The sequence below is a fragment of the Mustela nivalis genome, assembly GCF_964662115.1.
Source record: "Mustela nivalis genome assembly, chromosome: 10".
In the NCBI taxonomy this organism is placed as follows: domain Eukaryota; kingdom Metazoa; phylum Chordata; class Mammalia; order Carnivora; family Mustelidae; genus Mustela; species Mustela nivalis.
This window is the reverse complement of record NC_139029.1, coordinates 77,053,538-77,080,220: the sequence shown is the minus strand read 5'-3', so window position 1 is coordinate 77,080,220 and position 26,683 is coordinate 77,053,538. Positions and strand designations below refer to the sequence as shown.

Genomic DNA, 26,683 nt, shown 5'->3' with positions numbered 1-26,683 from the left:
CTAGCAATGATTCAATTAAATTGATGATTTAAAAGATCAGTTACTTAATTCAATCAAATTCTGACCCCAAAAGCGCCACAGAATTTACATTTATCTAATACTCAACTACTTAAAAATGTAATTTCATTTCTGAAAACTGAAAAATCTTTAACTTACCTCAATTGTTTTGCGTAGTTCTGTTCAATTTCTATCCTCTCTTTAACAAATTTGGCATATCTTTCCAGGAAGTCAATTCCCCATTGTGTATGCTTGTCTAAGCTGTCGAACTGATCCTGGAAAAGAAGGTGAAAACACACTGAAAAGTCTACAATTGTATCCACAAATATTTTAATCAGCTTCTGATATTTATTCAGAAAAGCAATGAGGTCTAAAAGGAAAAAAACCTAGGCTCTTCTGTTCTCTACCCACCTCATTATTTTATTTTTTAAGATTTTATTTATTTGACAGACAGAGATCACAAGTAGTCAGATAGGCAGGCAGAGAGAGAGGGGGAAGCAGGCTCCCCGCTGAGCAGAGAGCCCAATGCGGGACTCGATCCCAGGACCCTGGAATCATGACCTGAGCGGAACGCAGAGGCTTTACCCTACTGAGCCACCCAGGTGCCCACACCTCTTTATTTTAGATCTACAAAGAAATGGGTTATAAATGCTAAACTTCTTAGCATAATTCACACAACTTTATGTCTAAATGCTTTTACCTACGTGGTTTCCCCTGGATGCAACACCCTCCGTGGTCACCTCTTTAAAAATTTACTGTTTCTTACTCCTCCTTTGAGATTTAGTTCAGGAACTATGGCTTCCAGAAAATGATCCAAAATTCTCAGACTAGGTGTGTCGGTCTTTCTCTGGGTCCCCAAGACTCCCAAAGGTTACAATCTTTTCCTTAAGTTCTTATTTAAATTCCAAATAATTAACACACAGTGTAATTACTAGTTCAAGATATACAATAACTCAGCACTCCCATACATCACTCAATGCTCATCACAGTAAGTGCGCTCCTAAATCCCCGTATCACCTATTCCACCAACCCCCCACTCACCTCACTTCCAGTAACCATCACTTTGTTCTCTACGATTAAGGGTCCAGTTTCTAGGTTTGCCTTTCTCTCTCTCCCTGCCTCCTTTTTCACCTTTGCTTGTTTTGTTTCTTAAATTCTACATGAGTGAAATCATATGGTATCTATCCTTCTCTGATTTACTTGTTTCACTCAGAATACTGTCTCCATCCATGTTGCTGCAAATGGCAAGATTTCGGTTTTTATAGCTTTTTTGTGTATGTGTACACACACACACACACACACACACACACACACACACACACATACATCTTCTTTACCCATTTATCAAAGGACACTTGGGCTGTTTCCATAATTTGGCCACTGTAGATAATGCTGCTATAAACATCAGATTTCATGTATCCTTTTGAATTAGTATTTTTGTATTCTTTGGGTGTAATTGGTGGATCATAGGATAGCTCTATTTTTAACTTTTTGAGGAACCTCCAATACTGTTTTCCACAGTGGCTGCACCAGTTTAAATTCCCACAAACATTACAAGAGGGTTCTGGGTTCCCTTTTTGCCACATGCTCGCCAACACCTATCGCTTCTTGTGTTGTTGATTTTAGCCATTCTGACAGATGTGAGGGAATAACCATAGTTTTGATTTGCATTTCCCTGATGATCACCGATTTTAAGCATCTCTTCATGTGTCTGTTAACCATCTGTAGTTCTTCTTCTATATCTTCTGCCCATTTTTCATTGGATTATTCATTTCCAAGGCACTGAGATTTGTAAGTTCTTCATATATTTTGTATACTAACCATTTATGGGATAGGTCATTTACAAATATCTTTTCCCATTCAGTAGGTTGCATTTTAGTTTTGTTGGTTGTTTCCTTCGCTGTGCAAAAGTTTAAAAATTACTATCTTATTTACTTGCCATACTCTGTTGAGGGCAGAAACCACGTATCATTCAACTCTGAACTCCAAAGGCACTAGAGGCCTGGCACTGTAGCAGGTACCCAATGAAGCTAAATAAAATAAAATATACTGAGGTTCAGATTCTGGGCTCTGCATTTACCAGATATGGCAAGTCGCCATGGTTCTCTGTTCTCTGAACTTTGTCCATCTTAAAATGGGAGTCCCATCACACACCTCAATAGGGTTATGATGATGTTATTAAGTGTTCTACAATGCAGTAAACATGAAACTAATATATCACAAAGTATCACTGTCCTGCAAAACTCTCAATCCTCAAGATACTCCTTTCTACCTGCTGCTTAAGAAACCATCACTTCCTAGCCTTCAAGAATAATCTCCAGATTGACTAATAACTTGGTGCTTTCTCCCTCTCCCATATGAAAGTCTATAATGTTGATAAATGCTCAAAAATCATCCTTCTCTATTATCTCTAACTATTCTTCTTTTTCTAAATCACCTATGGTTTAACAGGATTCATTATTTACAAATAAATCATCTCCAAGTCTTTTTGCTTTTTATCCCTTTCCCTACCTTAAATCATTTTACAATTCTACTTGTAAAGGTAAATTCTACCTAAATAGCACAGATAGAATTCATCTGGCTACCACAGTTTGGTGTTACTACTCCAATTCGACTCTTTCACAAAAGTTTTTCATTATCACTTGGCTTCCAAAGTAGACTTGAAAACAGCAAGAAAATACACTGCCCAGTGAACTTAACTGGAATATTATTAAGATTTCCTGATATAAATTAAATTCCCTCTCAAACTGAAAAACTCTCAACAAAGAACTTTCCCCCAGAAAGGAAAAGTGGGAAGCTAAAGCTCAGACTCTCTCTCTCTCCCCCCTGCTCCCTGACAAATAAATAAATAAATAAATAAATAAATAAATAAATAAATAGAATAAATCTTGGGGGGGAAAAAAAAAGGAATCTATCATAAAGCCTTAGGAATCATTGGTAACACCCTCTAATCCCTTCAGTTTCAAAGCCTGAGACCACATTTCTCCCCAGTCCCTGCCAGCAAATACCTTGGACTATATAGTGGAAAATGTCTGGAAATGCCCAAAACAAACTAAAGAAATTAACCAGTATTCTGAAACCACCTATGGATTACAAATAAATAAAGTTATCAAATTGCCCTTTTATCAAAAGAGGCAATTCATCTTTATTCCCCCCCATTCTCTCTACGTTTAGCATTACTCTTATTTCTATAGATTTACTCTAGATTACTAACAGAGTACAACTTCTTCCACCTCCTTGCCTTCATTAACCCCTCACTTCCTTTTCTAACACATTCATCCTTACACAGCTTCTATGAAATGTGCTCTCTCCCCTCAGTGGTATGCCCTAATTAAATGCTATCTCATATCTAAATTCAAGAAAACTATTACTTTCTGTTTCCTTCAAGTACTGTTTTTTTAATTCTGTAAAATGTTTAAAGTTATTTTACATTATTCATTTGGGAACACAAGGAAAACACCCTAAATTAAAGTTGGCATCACCCAGCTAAATGTCCACACTATTCAGCATAAATCAAACGAATTATATGTTGCTCCAAGGTTCTACTGTATAGTGATGAAATAATAAATACTAAATTTACTCAGTCACCTTACTTTTATCTATAAAATTATAGCTTTAATGCAATATAATTAAAAATAAGTATGCATCACAAAGTGTTATAATTTTTTTCAGAAGTCCTATTTAATATTCAATCCTTGTTTTTCTAATTACTTTGACACAGCCTTGCATCCAAATGAAGTCCCAATAAAGTACTTTTGGTAAAGCACCAAGGGTCATGACTATTTAAAAAAAAACTTTCTTCACTAAAAAGCAGAATAATGACTTTGTTGTCCCAGTTTGGGCTTACTCTATAGCTCTGACTTTCTGCCAAAGTTTCTCCAGCACTTCTGAATACCAAAGTACTACCAAAAACATTCTTAAGATCTAACACAACTGACTTTTCTCATTCTTGGATTCATATGAAACTAGAAATATTTTTTAAGCCTCGTGGAACTAAAAAATCAATTTGTAATTCAGAGACATCTACCCCCAAAGTTAACAGGAATAGTTTAATTTTCAAATGAACAACTTAATTATTTGATTTGTTTCCTTGTGGTTTTAATGGGTGGGTTTTTTTTTTTTTAAAGATTAATTTATTTGAGTGAGAGAGAGCAAATGGGTGGGAAAGGGAAGGGGGAGAAAGAAAATCCTCAAGCAAACTCCCCACTGAGCAAGGAGCCTGATGCAGTGCTCAATCCCAGGACCCAAAGGTCATGACCTCAGCCTAAATCAAGAGTTAGCCACTTAACTGACTGAGCCACCCAGATGCCCCCTGTTCTTTAAAAATGGATGCAAACTCGTGTATTTGGAAAACTTACCTATTACCTTTTAAATTTTAACTAAATTTTTTTTTTTTAAGATTTTATTTATTTGTCAGAGAAAGCGAGCGAGCGAGAGCGAGCACAGGCAGACAGAGTGGCAGGCAGAGCCAGAGGGAGAAGCAGGCTCCCTGCAAAGCAAGGAGCCCGATGTGGGACTCAATCCCAGGACGCTGGGATCATGACCCGAGCTGAAGGCAGCTGAAGGCAGCTGCTTAACTAACTGAGCCACCCTTCAACTAAAATTAAGCTTTCAGTAACTTCAAAATCTCTATAGATAATTCTTCCAATACCTAGCGCACATTATTTTACTTCTTACTTCTCTTCCTACTACTTTCTCAGCAACTCATTCCAACGGTCATCCCCATTGTTATTAGCAATAACTATAAACATCTCCTCCTCCAATAAATTCCAAGACTTTAATTCTCAGATGGTCAATCCTGTCTGCCAACTCACAAACTCCAGTACTCCAAAGCCAGTAACTTTTGGTTGGTTTTTTGATTTTTTTGTTTTTGTTTTGCCTTTTTTTTTTTTTTTTTTTTAAAGTAATCTCTACACCCAACATGGGGCTTGAACTCTCTACCCGGAAATCAAGAATCACATATTCTACTGACTGAGCCAGCCAGGTTCCCCAGGGCCAGTAGTTTTTGACCCCACAGAGACTTCAATCCACTGATTCTGACAATTTCTACTGCCCATGCCCCTCTGTCTTCATTTCCATCTTGACACAGCCTGGATTCCATAAGCCATCACTGTAATCACTCCATCCAAATAGCTTCAAGTGTCTTTGCCCTCTCTTGCTTTGCCAAATTTCAACACTGATTTTATACTTAACTCTTTACCAATCCTTCCTCGTGCTGCTGGAAAAATGTGGGATGGGAAGGAAGGACAGACAGACAAGGCAGAGGAACCAACCAAACAACCACACTGACTGGTCATCCTTTGAAAATGTGTGCTTACTAACTCAAAAGGCGTAAATACTACTTAGCCTGAACCCATTCACCATCCCATTATCCCAGCCAACTATCTTATACCCTTTCAGTTTAAATTTACACCACTTCCTATCCATTTCTCTTTCAACCAATAACCTTGCTTCCTACCTGACTAAAAGACACAATCAGGGGCGCCTGGGTGGCTCAGTGGTTAAGCCGCTGCCTTCGGCTCAGGTCATGATCTCAGGGTCCTGGGATCGAGTCCCGCATCGGGCTCTCTGCTCAGCGGGGAGCCTGCTTCCTCCTCTCTCTCTCTCTCTGCCTGCCTCTCTGCCTACTTGTGATTTCTCTCTGTCAAATAAATAAATAAAATCTTTAAAAAAAAAAAAAAAAGACACAATCAGAAGATAATTCCTCATTCTCCAACTCTATTTTTACCATGAACACTTATGTGCTTTTATTCTGCCCTCCTGCTTATTACTTTGGATAGATACACTATCTACAACTTTAGTGCTTCTGCCTACCTAAAGAATGAGTGCAATTTCAGGTTTAATCGTTAAAATGTTTAAGACCCTGAGCCTACAAATGCTTGATGTATTTTAGAAGAGTAAGAAGCTGAATAAGCAAGCTACAGATGAATGAAAATAGGGAAAAGTAGGAGTTAAAATGGGAAATGTATGGGGTCAGAATTGCGCGAGCTCTACCTTCCACCATAAGGACATGGGCTTTAACACTGATTGAGATGAAAACACAGTGGAGGTTCTTGAGCATGAGCCTGCCAGGACTCAGATTCTTAAACAGATCACTCTGGCTTCTATGTTGATTTTTTTTTTTTTTTAAGATTTTATTTATTTACTTGACAGAGATCACAAGTAGGCAGAGAGGCAGGCAGAGAGAGGAGGAAGCAGGCTCCCTGCTGAGCAGAGAGCAAATGGAAAGACAGTCCATGCTTTATAATAATGCATTTAATATAATAATGTTAAAATGTCCATACTACCCCACCCAAAGCAATCTACAGATTTAATGCAACCCCTATCAAAATACCAACAACTTTTTTTCATGTAACTTTAACAAATAATTCTAAAATTTGTATGCAACCACAGAAGACCCTGGATAGCCAAAGCAATTTTGAAAAAGAAAAAACCAAAGTATCACAATTTCAGACTTCAAGTTATATTACAAAGCTGTAGTAATCAGTATGGTACTAGAACAAAAACAGACCCACAGATCAACAGAACAGAAAGTCCAGAAATATACCCACAATTATATGGTCAATTAATCTTTAGGAGGTGGCAAGAATATGCAACAGGAAAAAAGACAATCTCTTCAACAATGGTGTTGGAAAAACTGGTCAGCTACATGCAAAAGAATGAAACTGAACTACTTACTTAAACCATACACAAATATAAACTCAAAATGGATTAAAGACCTAAATGTGAGACCTAAAACCACAAAAATCCTTGAAGACAGCACAGGCAAAAATTACTGACACTGGCCACAGCAACTTCTTTCTAGATATATCTTCTGAGGCAAGGGAAACAAAATTAAAAATATACTATTGGGACTATATCAAAATAAAAAACTTGTGCACAGTGAAGGAAACAATCAAGGAAACTAAAGGCAACCTACTAAATCGGAGAAGATATTTGAAAATGATGTATCTGAGAAAGAGTATCCAAAATATAAAAAGAACTTAAAATAACACCAAAAAATAAAATAATCTAATTAAAAATAGGCAGAAGACATGAACAGTCATTTCTCCAAAGAAGACATCCAGATGGCAAACAGACACATGAAAAGATGCTCAATGGAACTCATAACCAGGGAAATGCAAATCAAAGCCACAAATGAGGTATTACCTCACACCTACCTAAATTACTAAAATCAAAACACAAGAAAAACAAATGCTGGTGAGGACGTGAAGGAAAAGGAATCCTCGTGCACGGCTGGTGGAAATGCAAACCAGTATAGCCACTATGTAAAACTAGGCGGAGGTTCCTCAAAAAATTGAAAATAGAATTACTATATAATCCATTAACTCCACCTTGGGTATTTACCCAGAGTACAAAAATATTAATTTGAAAAGATATATGCACCCTTATGTTTACTGCAGCATTATTTGCAATAGCCAAATTATGGAAGCAGCCCAACTGTCCACTGATAAATGGATGAACTTTTGTGGTGTGTATACACACACACAAATGGATTATTCAGTCTTAAAAAAGATTGAAAATTTTGCCATCTGTAACAACATGGATGGATCTAAAGGGTAAAATGCTCAATGAAATAGGTCAATAAAAGACAAATGATTTTGGGGCGCCTGGGTGGCTCAGTGGGTTAAAGCCTCTGCCTTCAGCTCAGGTCATGATCCCGGGAGTCCAGGGATCGAGCCCCACATGGGGCTCTTTGCTCAGCAGGGAGCCTGCTTCCTCCTTTCTCTCTCTGCCTGCCTCTCTGCCTACTTGCCTACTACTTTCTGTCAAATAAATAAATAAAATCTTAAAAAAAAAAAAAAGACAAATGATTTCACTCATAAATGCAATTTAAGGAACAAAACAAACAAAAAATAAGAGACACAACAAAAAAACCCGGAATCTTTAATACAGAAAACTGATGGTTACCACAGGGTTTGGTAGGTGAAGGGAGTGGGTGAAATAGTTGAAGCTCCCTGATAATGAGCTTATCATGATGAGCACTGAATAATGTATGGAACTGCTGAATCACTATACTGTATACCTGAAAATAATATACTACTATATGTTAATTATACCAGAATTAAAATTTAAAAAATTAAAAGTGGCCATCAGAAAGAAAAACATCTGGTTAATTTCTGAATAACTCACTATGTGCACAAAGGAAGCAAATGATAGGATTCTTTGGTAAGTCACAATTGAAAGGTTTAAAGTAACAATTTTTTCATATTATGTTAGTCACCACAGAGTACATCATTATAAGCTACAAATTTCTAAAGAGCACATAAAACCAACTTGATACAAAATATTTTCAGAAAAGTGACAAAATTTTATGGGGCACCTACGTGGCTCAGAGTCTTTTGTCAAAGGCAAAGACTCTGCCTTTGGCTTGGGTCACGATCCCAGGGTCCTGGGATGGAGCCCCGAAGCAGGCTCCCTGTCCAGCAGGCTCCCTCTCTCTCTGCCTGCCTCTGCCTACTTGTGATCTCGGTCTGTGAAATAAAATCTTTAAAAAAAAAAAAAAAAAGTGACAAAATTTTAAAATCTCTAACCTATATACTTCTAAAATAACCAAATTCAGAAAAGCATGTGACTCTTGATTTAGGGTCATGAGTTTGAGCCTCACACTGGGTAGAGATCACCAAAAAACAAAAAACCACCGAGAAATAAGAAATAAAATAACCAATACAAAAAATTCCTCTTTTCTCTGAATACCCAAATCTCTTAAGGTACAGCTTATGCAGTACATTTTTTTCAATTATATATTTTTCTTTTTATGGCAAAATATACCCAACATGCAAAAGAATGTATGCAATGAATATGTAGTTTAACTTTCTTTTTTTAAAGATTTTATTTATTTATTTCAGAGAAAGCGAGTAAGAGAGAACATGAGAGGGGAGAAGGTCAAGAAGGAAGCAGACTCCCCATGGAGTTGGGAGCCCAATGTGGGACTCGATTCCGGAACTCCAGGATCATGACCTGAGCCCAAGGCAGCTTGTTTATCAACTGAGCCACCCAGGTGCCCCTCCAAATGATAACAAATATGTAGTTTCTACTAGGAAAACATTTTCAAAATTTATTTAATACTAAAATACTAATTTTAATACCAATACCAATATTATTTTGGCATTTACTTCATTTACAATAGAAACATTTGTTTTAATACCAGTATTCTGAAGTGTTCACTATTTATAATGCCTTAAAAAAAATAGGCGAAAAAAAAAATCAGTGAAACTAAAGCATTTAAAATATAGACTATGGGGGGCACCTGGTAAAAGGTGCTAAAGTCAAGGCCCACATCTCACTCCATGCCTTGCCTGCTTGAAATTCTTCTTCCTCTCTTTCACCCTTTGCCTCTCTTCCCTGCATGTGCAAGCTCTCCCTCTCTCTAAAATTTTTTTAAAAAATTAAAATATAGACTACAAATATATTTTTATAAATACAACACTAAACATCACAAAATGGCAACTTTCACAACAAATTTACAAAACAATGTAAAACATAGGGTTATTTTTAACATAAACTAGCATATTTAATAAAAAATATTCTAAAATAAACTGAACAGTACATAAACTGATGATCATTTAATTATGACACTTGAAGATAAAATTTCATTTGACATTTTTAAAGTAATCTTTCATTGAAAGAGCCAACAGCATTTTTTTTTGTTGTGTATATTTTTATGCATTTTTCCAGCTGCTGATACACTTTCTACCTGAAGACAGCAATGAGGAGATAGCTACAAGCAACCACCACATATCCATCACATATTTTCCTGTAATGCTTTAATCTTCAAGTAATCTCACCTCTTGAAAAGCTTTTGAGAAAATCTTTTGAACTGTCTTTTGTTTCAACGGGAACTGAAATCGTTTTTTACTGTTAGAAAAGTTATAGCTTTTACTTCAAAGGAACATTTGTAGATTGGTGTTTATCTCCTTTAGTTTCATCATGTAGAGATGGAGGCTCCAACACATTTATCTATACATCATTTTAGTTCTTTCATGCTCATAATCTCTGAATTAAATTATAATTATTCTTGCTACAGAGTTATACTTTATCAATTACTTTCAACTTCCTCTTGAAAATTATGTAATTATAGAATACTAACCTTTAACCTGAAATTCTAATGTGGAGTACATAAACAACTACCTGGTTACATCTCAAGATGCAAACGATTCATATTTTTTAGATTCCAAAGCAACTGTGTTATACTAACAAAAATAGTGGCAAATCAATGCATTAAAATAGCATATGATATATCGGACCAAACATCAATACTTCAATAACTATACACAAATAGACTACTAATGTTTCCAGTGTTCATTTAAAGCATTTATTCAGCTTTCAGTAGACTACAAGCTCTAAATGCAGGATCTATTTATAATTCTTTGCATCTCCTGCCCAGAGCAGTATTGTTTTTTTTTTTTTAAAGATTTTACTGATTTATTTGAGAGACAGACAGACAGACAGAATGAGCATCCATGAGCACAGGGGGGAAAGGGGGACACACAGGCTCCTGGATGAATGCGGAACCCAATGCAGGGCTCCACACAGAGCTGGATCCTGGGACCCCAAGATCATGACCTGAGCCAAAGTCAGACACTTAGCCAGCTGAGCCACCCAGGTGCCCCCCACCTAGATAGTATTATTTAGTATCTCTTGACCTCTGAACCTCGGGCTCCACAACTGTAAAACTGGTATAATTACAGGACTCCAAAATGAGACCACTAAATGATATAAAGCATTCAACACAGTGCTTGGCACTGGTGTCTATTATTACTCATTTATTCAACAAGTAAAAGAGTGCTAAGCTTGGCACTAGGGACACAAGGTTAGCAAAAACATACTTGGTGAGAAGGAGAGTTAGTAAATTAAATAATCACAATTTCGCTTTAACTTCATTGGCTAGTATTCTCAGAATAATTAAATACTGCAGTGATGGTTAATTTTTTGTGGTCATATCTGTATATCTGAAAGTGATCAACATACAGATTTTATGTCTTTAAGCAAACAACATATGAATACTGTATTTACAAGACATTTAAATTACAAGATAACTTTTCTCTGGAGAAAAATTCATTTAAAAATGAATTTTTAAAATACCTTTAAAATTATTCTACTAACCCAAAATAAATGTACATACTATCAGAATGTTATCTGTTCTATGTAACAATGGTCAAAGGACTACACCTATAAATTATCTAACATCTACTTTAATTCTATCACTTCTGACAATACCATAACATCCATATTGATGATCCATCTTCCCACCTGTCCCTCTCATTTCACAGTTCTTTGTAATTTGAGGATCCTACTGATTTTCACTTGCTTCACTTCAGCCTCTTGTTTAGCACTGCTCTGCTTCGCAAATCTCAAACTTGAGCCCACAGTAATTCAGTGGTTTCTTAAGGGTAAAGCTGAGGCTACAGAATAGGATTAACTACTATAAATCTAGTTTTACATTATACTCTTTTGCCCTGGCTCAGATCCTCTGGTCATCAACATTTTTCCTTTTTTTTAAGTATTTTATTTATTTGAGGGGCGCCTGGGTGGCTCAGTGGTTTAAGCCTCTGCTTTCAGCTCGGGTCATGATCTCAGGGTCCTGGGATCGAGCCCCACATCGGGCTCTCTGCTCAGTGGGGAGCCTGCTTCCCCCCCTCTCTGCCTGCCTCTCTGCCTACTTGTGATCTCTATCAAATAAATAAATAAAAATCTTTAAAAAAAAAGTATTTTATTTATTTGAGAGAGAGAATACAAGCAGGGTGAGTGGCAGGGAGAGAGAGAAGCAGGCTCCCTGCAAAGCAGGAAGCCTGATACAGGACTCAATTCCAGGACCCTGAGATGATGACCTGATGCTTAACCGACTGAGCCACTCAGGCAACCCATCAACTTTCATCCGGTCCTTGCTACCTTTTATCCTGGACAGCTCTGTGCCACCATTCCTCTACCCTCACACCAATAACACAGTATCATTCCCCTGGAGCAGACATTTTCTCCTCTGTCCTGACACCAAAGAACATGATTAACAAAGGCAGGGTCAAGAGAAGAACCAGTCCCTATGTATACAACATTCAAATTTTTAATATGAACATTCTCTAGAACAGTACTAAGCGCATCTCTTTATATAATCTCTTTGATTTCTTGGTTTTCTTTCCCCTGAGTTCATTCTCCTTTTTATCCTGGCCTTCTTCCCCTTTCCCCCATTTCATACTCAAATTTAAAACTGTGAGCACAATTTAAGTATGAAATCTAACCAAGAGATCATATGTCTAGAAGGGATATCAAAGGTCAGCCTCACTATTTACACATGAGAAAACTGAAGCCAAGATTATGCTATTTGCCCAAAGTAACAGAGCTCAATTAATGATACAAGTGTCTTGTTCCTGTTTTGTTCCTTCAAATTAGTACACTTAGGAGGCACCTGGATGGCTGAATCCATTGAGAGACTGACTCTTGATTTCAGCTCAGGTCATGACCTTGGGTCCTGAGATCAAGCCCCACGTCAGCTCCATGTAGGGCTCCTCACTTAGCTGATAACCTGCTTAAGGTTCTCTCTCTCCCTCTCCCTTTGCCCACCCCTGCACTATCTCTAAAATATATAATTCTTAAAAAAAAAAATTAGTACACTTAAGTAAGTAAATGCTCTCAAAGACTATATTTATTATTTAAACTTAGTTGTTGGTATGTATATTCATGGGAGTAACTCCAAAGAGTGACCTTACACTATTCCTAGCATATAAAATTATGGTTTAAGTACTGAGATAATTTAGCTGTGTCTATATATGCTCTATTATATTTGGAAGAAGCAGCACTGGCCCAGACTGAAGTTTTATGGTTTATTTTCCTAAATGTATCAGAAAATTTTAATCTGTAGAATCAAGAAATTATAATTGTTAATACTGAAGTATATTTTTATATGATACAAAAGTATTATACATTAATTTTTTTTAAAAGATTTTATTTATTTATTTGACAGAGATCACAAGCAGACAGAGAGGCCGGCAGAGAGAGAGAAGAGGGGAAGCAGGCTCCCTGCTGAGCAGAGAGCCCAATGCAGGGCTTGATCCCAGAACCCTGAGATCATGACCTGAGCTGAAGGCAGAGGCTTTAACCCACTGAGCCAGACAGGCGCCCCGTATTATACATTAATCTAATCACAAGAGTCTCTTAAGATCCAAAAGCAGGAATATTCAGAAAACATACATGACTTAGTTCTTTATTCTTTCTTTTATGTAATGCAATTATATTATTGGTGTTAGGCGCGGAGTAAAAAGGAAATGGCCAAGTAAATGAATTCTCTTGCATGTTACCATAAAACAGGCACTATGGGGGCATCTGGGTGGCTCAGTGGGTTAAAGCCTCTGCTTTCGGCTCAGGTCATGATCCCAGGGTCCTGGGTTCGAGCCCCGCATCAGGCTCTCTGCTCAGCAGGGAGCCTGCTTCCCCTCCTCTCTCTCTGCCTGCCTCTCTGCCTACTTGTGATCTCTGTCAAATAAATAAATAAAATCTTAAAAAAAAAAAAAAGCACTATGAATACCACTTTAAATTTACACGGCCACCTTGCCCTTTCCATATCGATTCTATAGAATTCTTATTTCAACATCAAAAACTGGCTTGTGAGCAGGTGGGGTAGCTAATACTAGCTTTCATTTCATATACCATCACCGTACATAGTACTCTAAGTGAATAATATAGAACGTCAGAGTTTTTTTTTTTTTTTTAAACTTCCTGTTAAGATTGATCCCTTTTTACTCCTAAAACAGCACTGGAGTAAACTTTACACTGTACATGAAAATGTACTAACAAGTGTTATATCTATAAAGTAAGCTCAAAGACTATTAAAATTCTTACCTAGACCTTTAATGTCTAAAGCAAAATGACCGTCAACAGAAAAGGAATTACTTGTACTTGTTTATGAAATTACAAGAAAACCAAGAAAAGTTGGAAACAAGGCAAACAAAAACTTTCAAGTTAGCACTATGTTTTTTTGGCAGATTTGTATTCAAATGAAATAGACTGAAATTTTACATACAATGCTTTCCTTTTTCTTCTCTCAATTTATCTTCCTACTTCTGAAAAGCACTGAGGAAAATGACCAAAAGTTATTCAGAATTAGACTGTTTATTCATAGGTGGCAAGGAAATACAATAAAGTGCTAAAAAGGTATTATAAATGGACAGCAGTCTGCTTTGTTGTATTCCCAGCTCAGAGATAAAAACCTATTTTGAACCTCAATTTCTCTTCAGCTTTACTATGCCTTCATTTAAGCACAGAATACAATTAATTACAGGGTTGTAAGTATGACTTAATAAATTGATTAAATTTCTTTGAGAACTGTTATTTTATCCCATAATTAACGGTCCATTAGTTTCCTGAATTTTTCTTCTTAAAAATTAACATTTCAGCCATCAATACTGTCTTTCTTTCTGATGGTATTAATACCAAATGATTATTGACAGGCTGGTAGTGCTAATGATTGAATCTAAAGTGTGCTGTCATTAAAATATTCAGAGAGTAGTAATCAAGTGACTGAGATTTTTAGCAAAATCTTATATAGGCCTATGTAAACTGAGGTCTATCTAACTGTTTATGTAGAAATGAAATAGAAGTCTGTTCTATAATACAGAGAGACACCTACAACAAAAGAGGGGAAGCTTCAGCTACTTATTAGTTACGCACTTCTACTACAGCATTTATCTGGAGTGATTCTATGGTAACACAGATAAGATTCTTAGTAACATGCATTAAAAGTAATCAGGATTTTTTTTTTCCAACAGTTCTACTTTAAACCATTATTTGATCATGCACTAACTGGAAGATTCGAAATACAGTCTGGAAACCTTATTAAGTAGAAACTTGGAGAGATTAATAAGCTGCTTCTTTAAGAGGATTTGGGGGCACCAGGGTGGCTCAGTCAGTTGGGCATGTGCCTTCAGCTCGAGTCTTGATCCTAGGGTCCTGGAATCGAGCCCCATGTCAGGCTCCCTGCTCAGCGGGAAGCCTGCTTCTCCCTTTCCCTCTGCCTGCCACTCCCCCACTTGTGCTCTCTGTCAAATAAACAAATAAAATCTTTTAAAAAATAAAATAAAATAAATTAGGAGGATTTCGAATTAAAAGATCCTGAGAGACCCAACTTGTAGAGCCCCCAGTGTTCAGGAGTAAGAATGTATAAATATGGTTGAAAGGATATATGCTCCAGTACCCCAAAGCATGGAGGAAGTTTATGTGCACTATCTCATTTAATCCTCACCCACAACCCTCTTAAATCAGTGGTATTATCCTTCTTTTGTACAGAGAGAAATGTGTTCTCAAAGGTTAAGTGGTTTGTGAAGGGTACGAAGTTGGGAGTCTTTGCATTTGACACTGCAGGAAGTCAAAAGCATTAATGATTTGTATTTGTATTCAGACTCAGGCCGGTATTATGTGCGTAAACACGTGACTAATAGAGGTTTACTCATTTCTCCTTGCTAAATGGTCGAGTTCAGTAAAATCATTAACTGTGAAGAACTGCAGTAACTTAGGGAAGTGTGAAATAGATTTAGAAGAGTTAGAAATTTTGATGTATGATTCAAGGGCTGCCTTTTGGAAAGCAAACCTCAGTATGTATCTGAATCATCAAGTATTTTTCCTGTCAATGTGACTGTGTGAATTAAAGAAAACTTGAGTCAAAATTAAACTTCCCCTAAGAAGAAATATTTTTGGGATTTTTCAAAGTTGCTATATAAATCTCAGCATGCCCCAGGTATTTCTGAATGGCTAATTCTGTGTAACATTTATGTCCACCTGACTTGGGAAATTCGTTCTCCTTCATAAAATTGCTAAAGGCTGAAAGATAAAACTATCCAAATCTTGGCATGGATAGGGGCCCTAAACCTAACACTGTAATTCTTGGTAACAGTCAACTCTATAAAAGTATTGACTCTCTCACTTTTCTATGAATGTAGCTGATTACATTTTTGCTACTTTTAAATTTAAATTTTTTAATTACTAAAAATTCATTTATCTCACAGTCTAATGATCAACACTGTTATCCATTAAAAATGTAAGGATTTATTCATATTACATTTTTTAATATGAGGTACCACTGTAGAGACAATTCCAAGTTTCCAAGTTATAAAAAGCATGGGGTGTAGTTCTGAGGCTACCTGGAGTACAAAGCAGGAAGAGTAAACAGCCAAGGCAAACTGGGGAAAATGGCCCCTGGATAAACTGTCTGGGTTTGTTACTTGACCTCAGCAGTTGCGCTAAAGCATGAGGTTCCTGGACTTCTGATTTTCATGGACCACCACGATATCAGATTAGATTTGGAAAATGACAAAATACTGTCAACCTTAGGTTTGTTTTATGTCTTTACACTTAAAAATTAAATTTATAAATTACTGCCTCCACTTATCATCATTTTATAAAAGAAATTAATTTAACACAATCCCCCAAAGGAAAATATAATTTCAGAATAAGACAGTCCTTTACATTAGTATTAGTAACTTATATTTTTTAAAAACACCATGTAGTATTTATTTTTCTCATTTTATGCAATATTTGTGAAATGTTTATTGTGAGACCAGCATTTGAGAATCAACTGTCCAAAGAGAAGATTCCCAAACACTGATCATTAGTTAAGAAGCACCTTAGGAGGGCGCCTGGGTGGCTCAGTGGGTTAAAGCCTCTGCCTTCAGCTCAGGTCATGATCCCAGGGTCCTGGGATCAAGCCCCGCATCGGGCTCTCTGCTCAGCAGGGAGCCTGCTTCCCCCTCTCTCTCTGCCTGCCTCTCCACCTACTTGTGATCTCTGTCAGGTACATAAATAAAATCGTAAAAAAAAAAAAAAAAAAAAAAAGAAGCACCTTAGGAGTTTTTTAAAAAAATAATGACTGCTAGGACTCAACCCCAGAACTACTGAATCAATCTCTGGAGTTAGGTACCCAGGAATTTTGATACACAGTTAGGTTTGGGAACATTTGTCCTAATTATATATAAATAAATACAATTTTTTTTAAGATTTTGTCTTTACTCTAGAAAACCAATATTGTACTGTGGGCTAAGTAAAAAAAAAATTTTTTTAACATTTTGTTTTTAAGATTTTATTTATTTATTTGACAGAGATCACAAGTAGGCAGAGAGGCAGGCAGAGAGAGAGAGAGAGAGAAAGAGAGAGAGAGGAAGAAACAGGCTTCCTGCTGAGCAGAGCGCCCGATGCGGGACTCAATCCCAGGACCCTGGAATCATGACCTGAGCCAAAGGCAGAAGCCTTAATCCACTGAGCTACCCAGGCGCCCCATAAGTAAAAAATATTTTTAAAAGACTGTATTTTTAGGTAACCTCAATACCTAACTTGGGACTCAAACCTACCACCCCAAGGTCAACAGACACATGTTCCACCAACTGAGCCAGCCAGGTGCCTCATAAACAAGTCAGACAGTTCTTCTTAACAGTTATGTCCTATCTGGTTGACGTGAGGAACAAAAGCGCCAAGAAGATATCCTTTGGGAAATCAGTGGAAGTCCCGCTTGGAGTTGTTATGTTTATATGGCAGATGTATGAAGAAGAATACATCAATCTTACCTTGGTGGGTGAGGTGTACTAAAAACAACAGTGTGCCAGGAGCTAGAGTGTTGGCAGGAACTAGGGAAGGGTAGTAGGGCCATGGTTCTCCAGTGGGATTAAAGTACTCTCAACACAGGCAAAATAAGCAGGAAGAAACTAAAGCAAAAATACAGGCTTTCACTGGGATCTCTGCGGCATATAGTACTGTCACTTAGAGCTACCATCTCAGCAAATCCCAAGTTTGGAAAATGTCATTTGTTTTAAGCTCTGTGTTTTTAAGTAAAGATTAACTAAGAAAGTGTTTGACATAGTGTTCATACATAGGAAATGTTCAATATATATGCACTAGTCAATTTTTACTTTAAAACATTTTTTTTTAAACTATTTTTCTTCCATACTTGGAAAAGGTTTCGAGATTCTGGGAAATGTAAACAATTTAAAATAGGATAGGGTAACGGGTTTAATACATCACACTCACGAGTTCAGAACAAGGACCTTTTCCTCGTGGGAAAAAAACATTCACAACAATAGTAAATAATACAGAGATCTTTCTCAGTTACCAAGAGTTGCAGAAAGAACAAAATTGTTTATAATTTTGTAAGACCCTAATTTTTGACTCTTCAACACAGTTAACATTGAGTTTTTATATCAGGTATGCTTTTCAAATATTTTTCTTCAACCATTATCTATATTAATGTGCATTTTGTTCAGTATATACCAGTTCATTTTGGGAGACCTAGTTGGCAGATGAAAATGAATCCCAGACTGAACACTTGCCACCCGCAGTATGTGTAGGACATAGAATAGTAGAGCAGTCTAGAATTCAGATCCTGTAGCCAGATCGTGTGGATTTGAGTCCCTATCCCACGTCTTCCTGGCTCTTGCACACTGCTCAAACTATGCAGTCTCTGTGTCTCATTTTCCTTATCTGTAAAGTAGGGAATACTAACAATACCTACCTCACATAGGGTTTTTATCGAAAGTAAATGAGTATATAGAAAACAGAATTGGTAAGTGTTCCATATATTGCTTTGACTAATTTGGAACAAGTACTGACTCCAGTTTTATAGACTTTCCTGACTTCTCTTTTTATTCTTAATATTTATTTATTTATTTGAGAGACAGAGAGAGAACATGCAAACCAGGGGGAGCGGCAGAGGGAGAGAAAGGGGGAGCAGACTCCCCACTGAGCCAAGAGCCAGATGCAACACAGGGCTCCATCTGACAACCCTGAGATCATGACCTGAGCAGAAAATGAGTCAGACACTTAACCAACTGAGCCACCCAGGAACCCCACTTTTTGACTTCTTTTTAAGTGAATAAGGATATTATTTTAATTCTCATGAAGTTATCACATACACAATGATGTAACAATGAAGTTGTATCAAACAATATATCAAAACTCCTGATCTTATTTGAAGCAAACTTTGTTTTGTTTTGTTAAAAGGTGGCATGTGCTCCAATTTTAAGACAATTTTAACATGCTACCAGATGAGACTAATAGTGGGAAAGCAAGCTAACATAGCCCTGAACACCTGTTAAGTGTTTTCTTGGATATACCAAAAGTCAAGTCCTCCACGGACCTGAGAATCTTGGGGCTTTTAACTTTTATTTATTTATTTATTTGTTTGTTTGTTTGTTTGTTTATTTTTAAAGATGTTATTTATTTATTCGAAAGAAAGAGGTCCCAACTGGGCAGAGAGGGAAGCAGAGACAGAGGGAGAAGCAGGCTCTCCCCACCCCACCCCCAACAGAGAGCCCGATTCTGATTTGGGGCTCGATCCCAGGACCCTGGGATCATGACCTGAGCTGAAGGCAGAGACTTTAACCCACTGAGCCACCCAGGCGCCCCTGGACTTTTAACTTCTTAAAGGAGCTATACGTTGTCATCTATAGCATAAAGTTTTGAGAAGGAATGACTGTCCTTCCTTAGGATTAAATATAGATTATAGATTAGATCATTCAGTGATCTTAATTATTTTGTGACTATATAAATTTTTTTTAAAAAATTAATGATTCTGTAAAAATAGGATGGTTTCTTTATTGGCTAGTATTTCAGTTTATATTAATCAAATTTCAAACTGAGTTACATTTTTCTTTTTTTTTTTTTAAGATTTTATTTATTTATTTGACAGAGAGATCACAAGTAGGCAGAGAGAGAGGGGAAGCAGGCTCCCTGCTAAGCAGAGCCAGGACTTGGGATCATGACTTGACTGAGCCACCCAGGTGCTCCTGAGTTACATTTTTCTACTCTTATTTTTATTCTTGCTAATGTCAAGGTACAATATAGAGGCTATAAAAATTAAATACAAAGACTATGTGGATACTTTATCTCTTAATAGCAAGTATCAGTTAATACTGGATGTTGATCCATCCAATAGCTTTCCACCCAACACAGAAAAGATGCATTCAGAGTCATTAAGAAAGACATTGCTCAGTCATTATACATGTGTATGTATGTGTGATTTCTTTCTTTTTCTTTCTTTTTTTTAATAATTTGGATCCTTTTCTTGGTTCTTTTCTTTTTTTTTTTAAGATTTTATTTATTTATTGTCAGAGAGAATGAACACAAGGAGGGGGAGTGGCAGACAAAGGGAGAAACAGGCTCCCTGCTGAGCAAGGAGCCTAATTCAGGGCTCATCCCAGATCCTGAGATGAGTTGGGCAGAAGGCAGACTTCCAACTGAGCCAACCAGGCGTTCCTGTATATGCAATTTCTTTGAAGAAATTCAGAGTTTTTTAAATTACAAAAACTAAATGGACAAATTAATTGCTTTAAGAACTCACTAGCAGATTTCTTTGAGAATAAGCTGTTTTCATTTATTTCAGCTCTGTAAAACTCTATCAATGTCCTACTATCATATTAAAGATACCTTCAACCAGTTCACTTAAAATGATTTATTAAGATTTACACAACCTACACTCATATCCAACCACTTCTGAAACTCTAAATTACTACATACAGGTTGTATGTATGTCAGGCTTGAAGAGAAATTCACAATCTTTATTAAAAGTTCAACATACAGAGTACCTGCGTGGTTCAGTCTGTTAAGCCTCACTCTTGATTATCAGCTCAGGTCTCAATCTCAGGGTTGTGTTCAAGCCCCACAGTGGAGCGTACTTGGAAGGAAGGAATGAAGGAAGGAAAAACGTTCAACAGTCCACTATATAGTTCTCAACTGGGGTCAATTTTGACCCCTCCCCACCCAGAGGACATTTGACAGCTAGGGTTAATTTTGACCCCTCCCTACCCAAGGGACATTTGAGAATGTCTGGAGACATTTTTAAGTAGGCTCCACACCCAGTATGGAGCCCAAAGCAGGCCTTAAACTCATGACCCTTAGATCAAGACCTGAGCTGATATCAACAGTCTGACACTTAACCTACTGAACCACTTAGGAGTCCCTGGAGACCTTTTTGGATGTCCCAATGGTGATAAGAGGGAGTAGGGACTGCTACTTGTATCTTGTGGTAGAGGCCAGAGATGCTGTTAAACCTCTTATGGTACACGGGATAGCTCCTACTCTGCCTCAACAAAAAATTACCCTGCCCAAATGTCAATACAGCTAAGTTTGAGAAACCTAGTCTATGATCCTTCTAGAAGATACACTGGTAATCTTAAGATTGGAACCCCAGAAATTATCTGAACACTGCATAAGGGAACAGGAATGCTCTGAGTGACCTAGGTACAAAGGGCACATGAGAGAAGCAGGGTGTCCCCCTTATGAGCCTTTACAGGTTTAAAACACACATAAATGAGACAAAGCCAAGAGAGCTTTAAGTTAAACTTTAAAGAATGGAAAATAGGGGTGATGAGACTCTGGGTCAGATGTTAAAGAGAAGATGACAGCAGCGAAAACCTGGAATTGGAAATGTGCATTAAATATTGAAAACCAGTAGTAAGGGAGATGTCTGATCTCCATAATAAACATTTTTAGTACAAGGAAACAAAATCTGAGAATTTAACAATTTCAAAATTTTAACATATCCAGAGATATACCATTTAATGTTTCTGCCTCAGGATAAAGGCAACAGGGATGTTTAAAAACAAGACAACCAGCTCAAAATGGATTTGTTTATGCTAAGTTCCACATAACCAAACTGAGACTTAATTACAGTTTTGGCTCTCCCAGAAATGAAATCTTAAACTGGCCAATCAGGAATCACCTGATCAGCACTAGTTAGATAATCTGCCTGATAGGCCCCTGTTATCCCCTAAAGGAAAGTAACCTTGCAATAACCACTATGCTATTTTGACTAGTGTAACTTCGTTGTTTCTGCTCCCTTCTGCCTACAAAACTCTCATTTTGTACAGCAACTCAGAGATCCTTTCTATCTGCTAGGCTGGATCCTGCCCGAGTCATGAACTGTTGGAAAAAGCCAGTAAAATCTTTAAAATTTACCCAGTGTTTTAACTGAACTCTTTGGACTTCCAAACATTCTTCAATGTACTAAATGAATAATCTTAATACAGTTAGCACTGTATGTATAGGAAGTCAGTTAGTTACTGCTGGAGAGAACCCAACTTGCCTCTTTTTGTAAGTCTTAGATGTAATAAGCAAGCCAATGTAAATTAAGTACCCATTTCTAATAAAACTCAAGGGGGAGAGGGTCAGTGTTAAATGGTCTCATTTGGTCTATCACAATAATCATTCTGATGTAAGCATCCACAACTCTTTTGCCCTTCTCTTGCTTTGTTGTAGTTCTAATAAAACTCAACCCCGATTACAGTTGTCTAACTCCTCCACAGGCCTCAAATGAACAGAGCTGGAGAAAAACAGCCATCCATATTACTTGGTCTCACTGTGAAATTTTTGACCGCAAAACTCAGGAGGGCCTTCAGGGCTGCCCTTTAATCCCACTACATTTTCCTGGTCTGTCTACTCTCCTACTCTTCACAATTTGCTTCCTCTTGCTCATGAAACCTCCAGTGCCATCTTCCCTCATTCTCAACTACTAATTTAGATTCTATTTTCACTAGGAAAATTGAAGCAATCTATAATTACCTCATCTTCACATTATTAAACTATTAGTCCGTGCTCTACCTTCTTCTCTGCTCTTTTGGTCCCTGGTCCTAAGATCAATTCCTTCATTTGGGCACTGACCCCACACCATTTTTTACTCCAATACATTCTAAAATTGTACCCTCTTCCACATTATCAATTTCCCAATCCTCCAGATCTTTCCTATTCATCATAAACACACATCCCATTAATATCACCGGTGTAAAAAAAAAAAAAAAAACCAAGAAAGTCCATTACTTGGGGTGCCTGGGTGACTCAGTGGGTTAAAGCCTCTGCCTTCGACTCAGGTCATGATCCCAGGGTCCTGGGATGGAGCCCCGTCGGGCTCTCTGCTCAGCAGGGAGCCTGCTTTCTCCTCTCTCTCTCTCTCTGCCTGCCTCTCTGTCTACTTGTGATTTCTGTTTGTCAAATAAATAAATAAATAAATCTTTTAAAAAAAGAAAAAAAAGAAAGAAAGTCCATTACTCCATTTCCCCACCTAGTCCCACTTTATTTCCTTTCTTAGCAAATTCCTCCAGAGAGTTGTTTTTGTACTTGCTGTTTCTACTTCTCATACCTCCCATTTACTTTTCTCACCCCCAAATTCTTTACTATGTATTTTCTACAAACATGGAAATTCTCCTACATGAAAATACAACCATCAAAATCAGAAAATTAACAATGATGTAATATTGCTATCTAATTCTCAGACCTTGCATTCAAGTTTTTTCAATTGGTCCAACAATGTCCTTTAAAACTACAGGACCAGCGGGCGCCTGGGTGGCTCAGTGGGTTAAGCCGCTGCCTTCGGCTCAGGTCATGATCTCAGGGTCCTGGGATCGAGGCCTGCATCGGGCTCTCTGCTCGGCAGGGAGCCTGCTTCCCTCCCTCTCTCTCTGCCTGCCTCTCTGTCTACTTGTGATCTCTCTCTGTCAAATAAATAAATAAAATCTTTAAAAAAAATAAAAATTAAAAAAAAATAAAACTACAGGACCAGGTCTAGAATGATATGTGCCAGTACTGTCACGTTTCTTTAGTGTCCTTCAATCTGTAACAGTTCCTTATCTTTAATGCCTTTTACACTTTTGAAGGTTTCAAGCCAGTTATTTTGTATAATGACCATCAATTCCGAGTTTGTTTGATCTTTCCTCATTATTCAGATTAAGCATCTCTGGCAGGAAATGATGCAGTCTCCTCATTGACTTCAGTCAGGTGGCACATGACTTCAATTAGTCCCATTACTGGTGATGCTAACTGATCACTTGATTAAAGTGGTAACTACCAAGCCTCTCCATTGTAAAGCACTCCTTTTGCCTTTGTGATTAACTGTGAAACTATGTATTATCTTTCTCATCAAATCTGCAATTTATTCATTTATTTATTTTTGTCATATGGACTCACAGGTTCCTATTTTATTCCATGGATTATCATTCATAACATCATTATTTATTTTGATGCTTAATTAAACTGGCCAGTGGAAGCCCCTTTAAGCTGCCATCTGTTTGACATGTCCTCACCATTCTTTGAGCACTTCCTTACCTGTAGAACAAGAAAGTTCAGGCTCATCTTGCACTCTCCCTGCCCCAGTCCTGGAATTAGTTATTTCTCCAGGGAACTCTGGTTGCTTTCAATGGAGAAAAGTATTTCAGATTCTGATCATGGAGGTTAGAGCAGAGCTTGAAAGTTTGTTATTACTGCCTTTAAATTTCCCAGATGATTCTAATGGTCACCCAGTTAGTTTTAAGGTCTACTAATTAACAACAATGTTTCTCAGCCAGAGGTAAGAGCCACAATCACCAGCACAATTTTATAAAACTCCGGGTGGCTGACTATCCAACATCCCCACAACTTAATGAATCAGAATCTCCAGGGCAAACTGGCCAAATAGTCAAAAGCTGAGTGAAACTAGAAAGGAGCCATGTTGTTCAAGGGTATAAAGTCCACAAAATAAACAATATCCTTTGGACTATCAGAAGTGGAATGCAGAAAGAGATATACATTTTACCTAACCAAGAAACAATCAGGATAGAGGAAAAGAAAAAAGGAAAAACACAAAAACAGAAAATACATAGGTACTTGACCTAGATAACATAGCCAAAATACTAAAATAATAAAATATGGTACATACAAAAAACAAAAATGTGACTCCAGTTAACAACTAACATTCTATTTTAAACAGAATAAGTAAAATAAAAAGTAAATAAATACTGCAGCATGTTAACTTTCATCCCTAAAAAAAAAATTCCAAAAAAATAAAAAATATAACCCATTAGTCTTCTTAGAATAGATCTGCAAAGTTATCTTAGTTCCAGACGTTAACTAAATTCTGTAGTAAAATTCAAAATTCAAACGGTCATTTATGAATTATACAGAACTTTTCATTATTTTTAAATATCTCCTAGACCCCACCTTTCTTAGCCTTTCATAGCTGAAACTACTGAGATGAAACAACATAAAGTCTCTACTTGACAATGACAAGTGCTTCCAAGTGGAGTGTCACTTAGCTGAAAGGTTTCTTAAACCAAAAAGAGAGCATAACTAACACTTACACTTGGAATTTAAGTTTCTCAAACTAAATGCCAAAAATCAAACATCTCTTTTGTATGAAAGAGTGGCTGACAAGTTCAATGAGAAACATCAAATAAATATAAACACAGTACCATCTTAGCACTGCAATTAAATTTTTTTCTCAATACAGTACTATAGCCATCAATACTGGTTTTTACTTATATTTTACTAATAACATACTACCACAGCAAATTAAGGTGAACATTAAGAACTGAAGCTAAAAGACATTTCTCCAAAGATATATAAATGCACCTGAAAAGATGCTCAACATCATCTGTCAATAAAGTAAATGCATATCAAAACCACAATGAGGTTTATCATACCCACTATGATGGCTATAATCAAAAAGTCAGATGATACCAAGCTCTGACAAGGATGTGAAGAAATCAGAATCCTCCTGTTTTCCTGGTGGGAATGTAAAATGCAAAAACAGTTCGGGAGTTCCTCTAACATTTAAACACAGAGTTACCATATAACCAGTAATTCCACAAATTATATGCCCAAGAGAAATAAAACTTATGTCTACACAAAAACTTATCCACAAATATCTACAGCAACATTATTCATAAGAGCTGAAAGCAGAAATAACCCAAATGTCCATACACTGATGAAGAGGTTAATAAAATACGGTACATACAAGCAATGGATTATTACTGAGTAATGAAAAAGATGAATTTTAATGATATACCCTATAACACAGATAAGCCTTGAAAACATAATGCTTATTGAAAAGTTCCAGTTACAAACGACCACATACTGTATGACTCCATCTATATGAAATGTCCAGAATAAGCAAATGAGTAGCAAAAGAGAGTAGATTAGTGGTTTCCTAAAACTGAGGTTGGGGGCAAGAAAGAAAGTTATTCCTAATGGGTACTGGCTTTAAGGTTGATGAAAAGTCCAAAGAAAGATCAGTAGTCAGAGGTTAGAAAGGAGGGAGTATTAATAGGTGGAGCACAAAGGATTTTTAGAGCAGTGAAACTATGCTTTATCATATCAAAATGGTGGCTATGTAATTACACATTTGCCTAAATCCACAGAATGTATAGTATCAAGACTGAACCCTAACATAAACTATGGATTTGGGTAATAATGATCTGTCAATGTAGGTCCATCAATTGTGGCATATGTACCACTGCGGTGGAAGATGCTGATAATGGGGGAAGCTATGCATACCTGGGGGCAGAAGACACATGGAAAATCTCTACCTTATGCTCTACTTGGCTGTGAACCTAAAACTGCTAATTTAAAAAGAAGCCCATTAAAAAAAAAATCAGTAGTTGGGTAGGGAGGGATGAACAGGTAATAGCACAGGGGATATGGATATACAGGGGATATGGATGAAGATATTATATATATATATATAGATATATAGATATATATTGAAGAGCTTACTTTAAAATAAACACACAAACAATAAAGACCCTGCTTTCAATTCTTTTGGTAAATACTCAGAAATGAAAACTGCTGGATTACATGGTAATTCCATTGTTAATTTTTAAGAAACCATCATACTGTTCTTCACAGTAGCTATACCATTTTACATTCCCACCTATTAGTGGGAATGTAAATTCTTCATATCCTCACCAAC

The 26,683-nt window shown here is 37.0% G+C and overlaps 1 protein-coding gene across 3 annotated transcripts in view; it reads right to left on the bottom strand.

Annotated features, from left to right (window-relative positions):
• FNBP1L (formin binding protein 1 like) overlaps positions 1 to 26,683 on the bottom strand; it is a 105,409-nt gene that overhangs the window by 65,248 nt on the left and 13,478 nt on the right. For all 3 annotated transcript variants that reach the window (XM_082688714.1, XM_082688713.1, XM_082688712.1), the window contains exon 2: positions 157 to 272. In XM_082688714.1, coding sequence (XP_082544840.1) covers positions 157 to 272 — 116 coding nt within the window. The remainder of the gene's footprint in view (positions 1 to 156; positions 273 to 26,683) is intronic.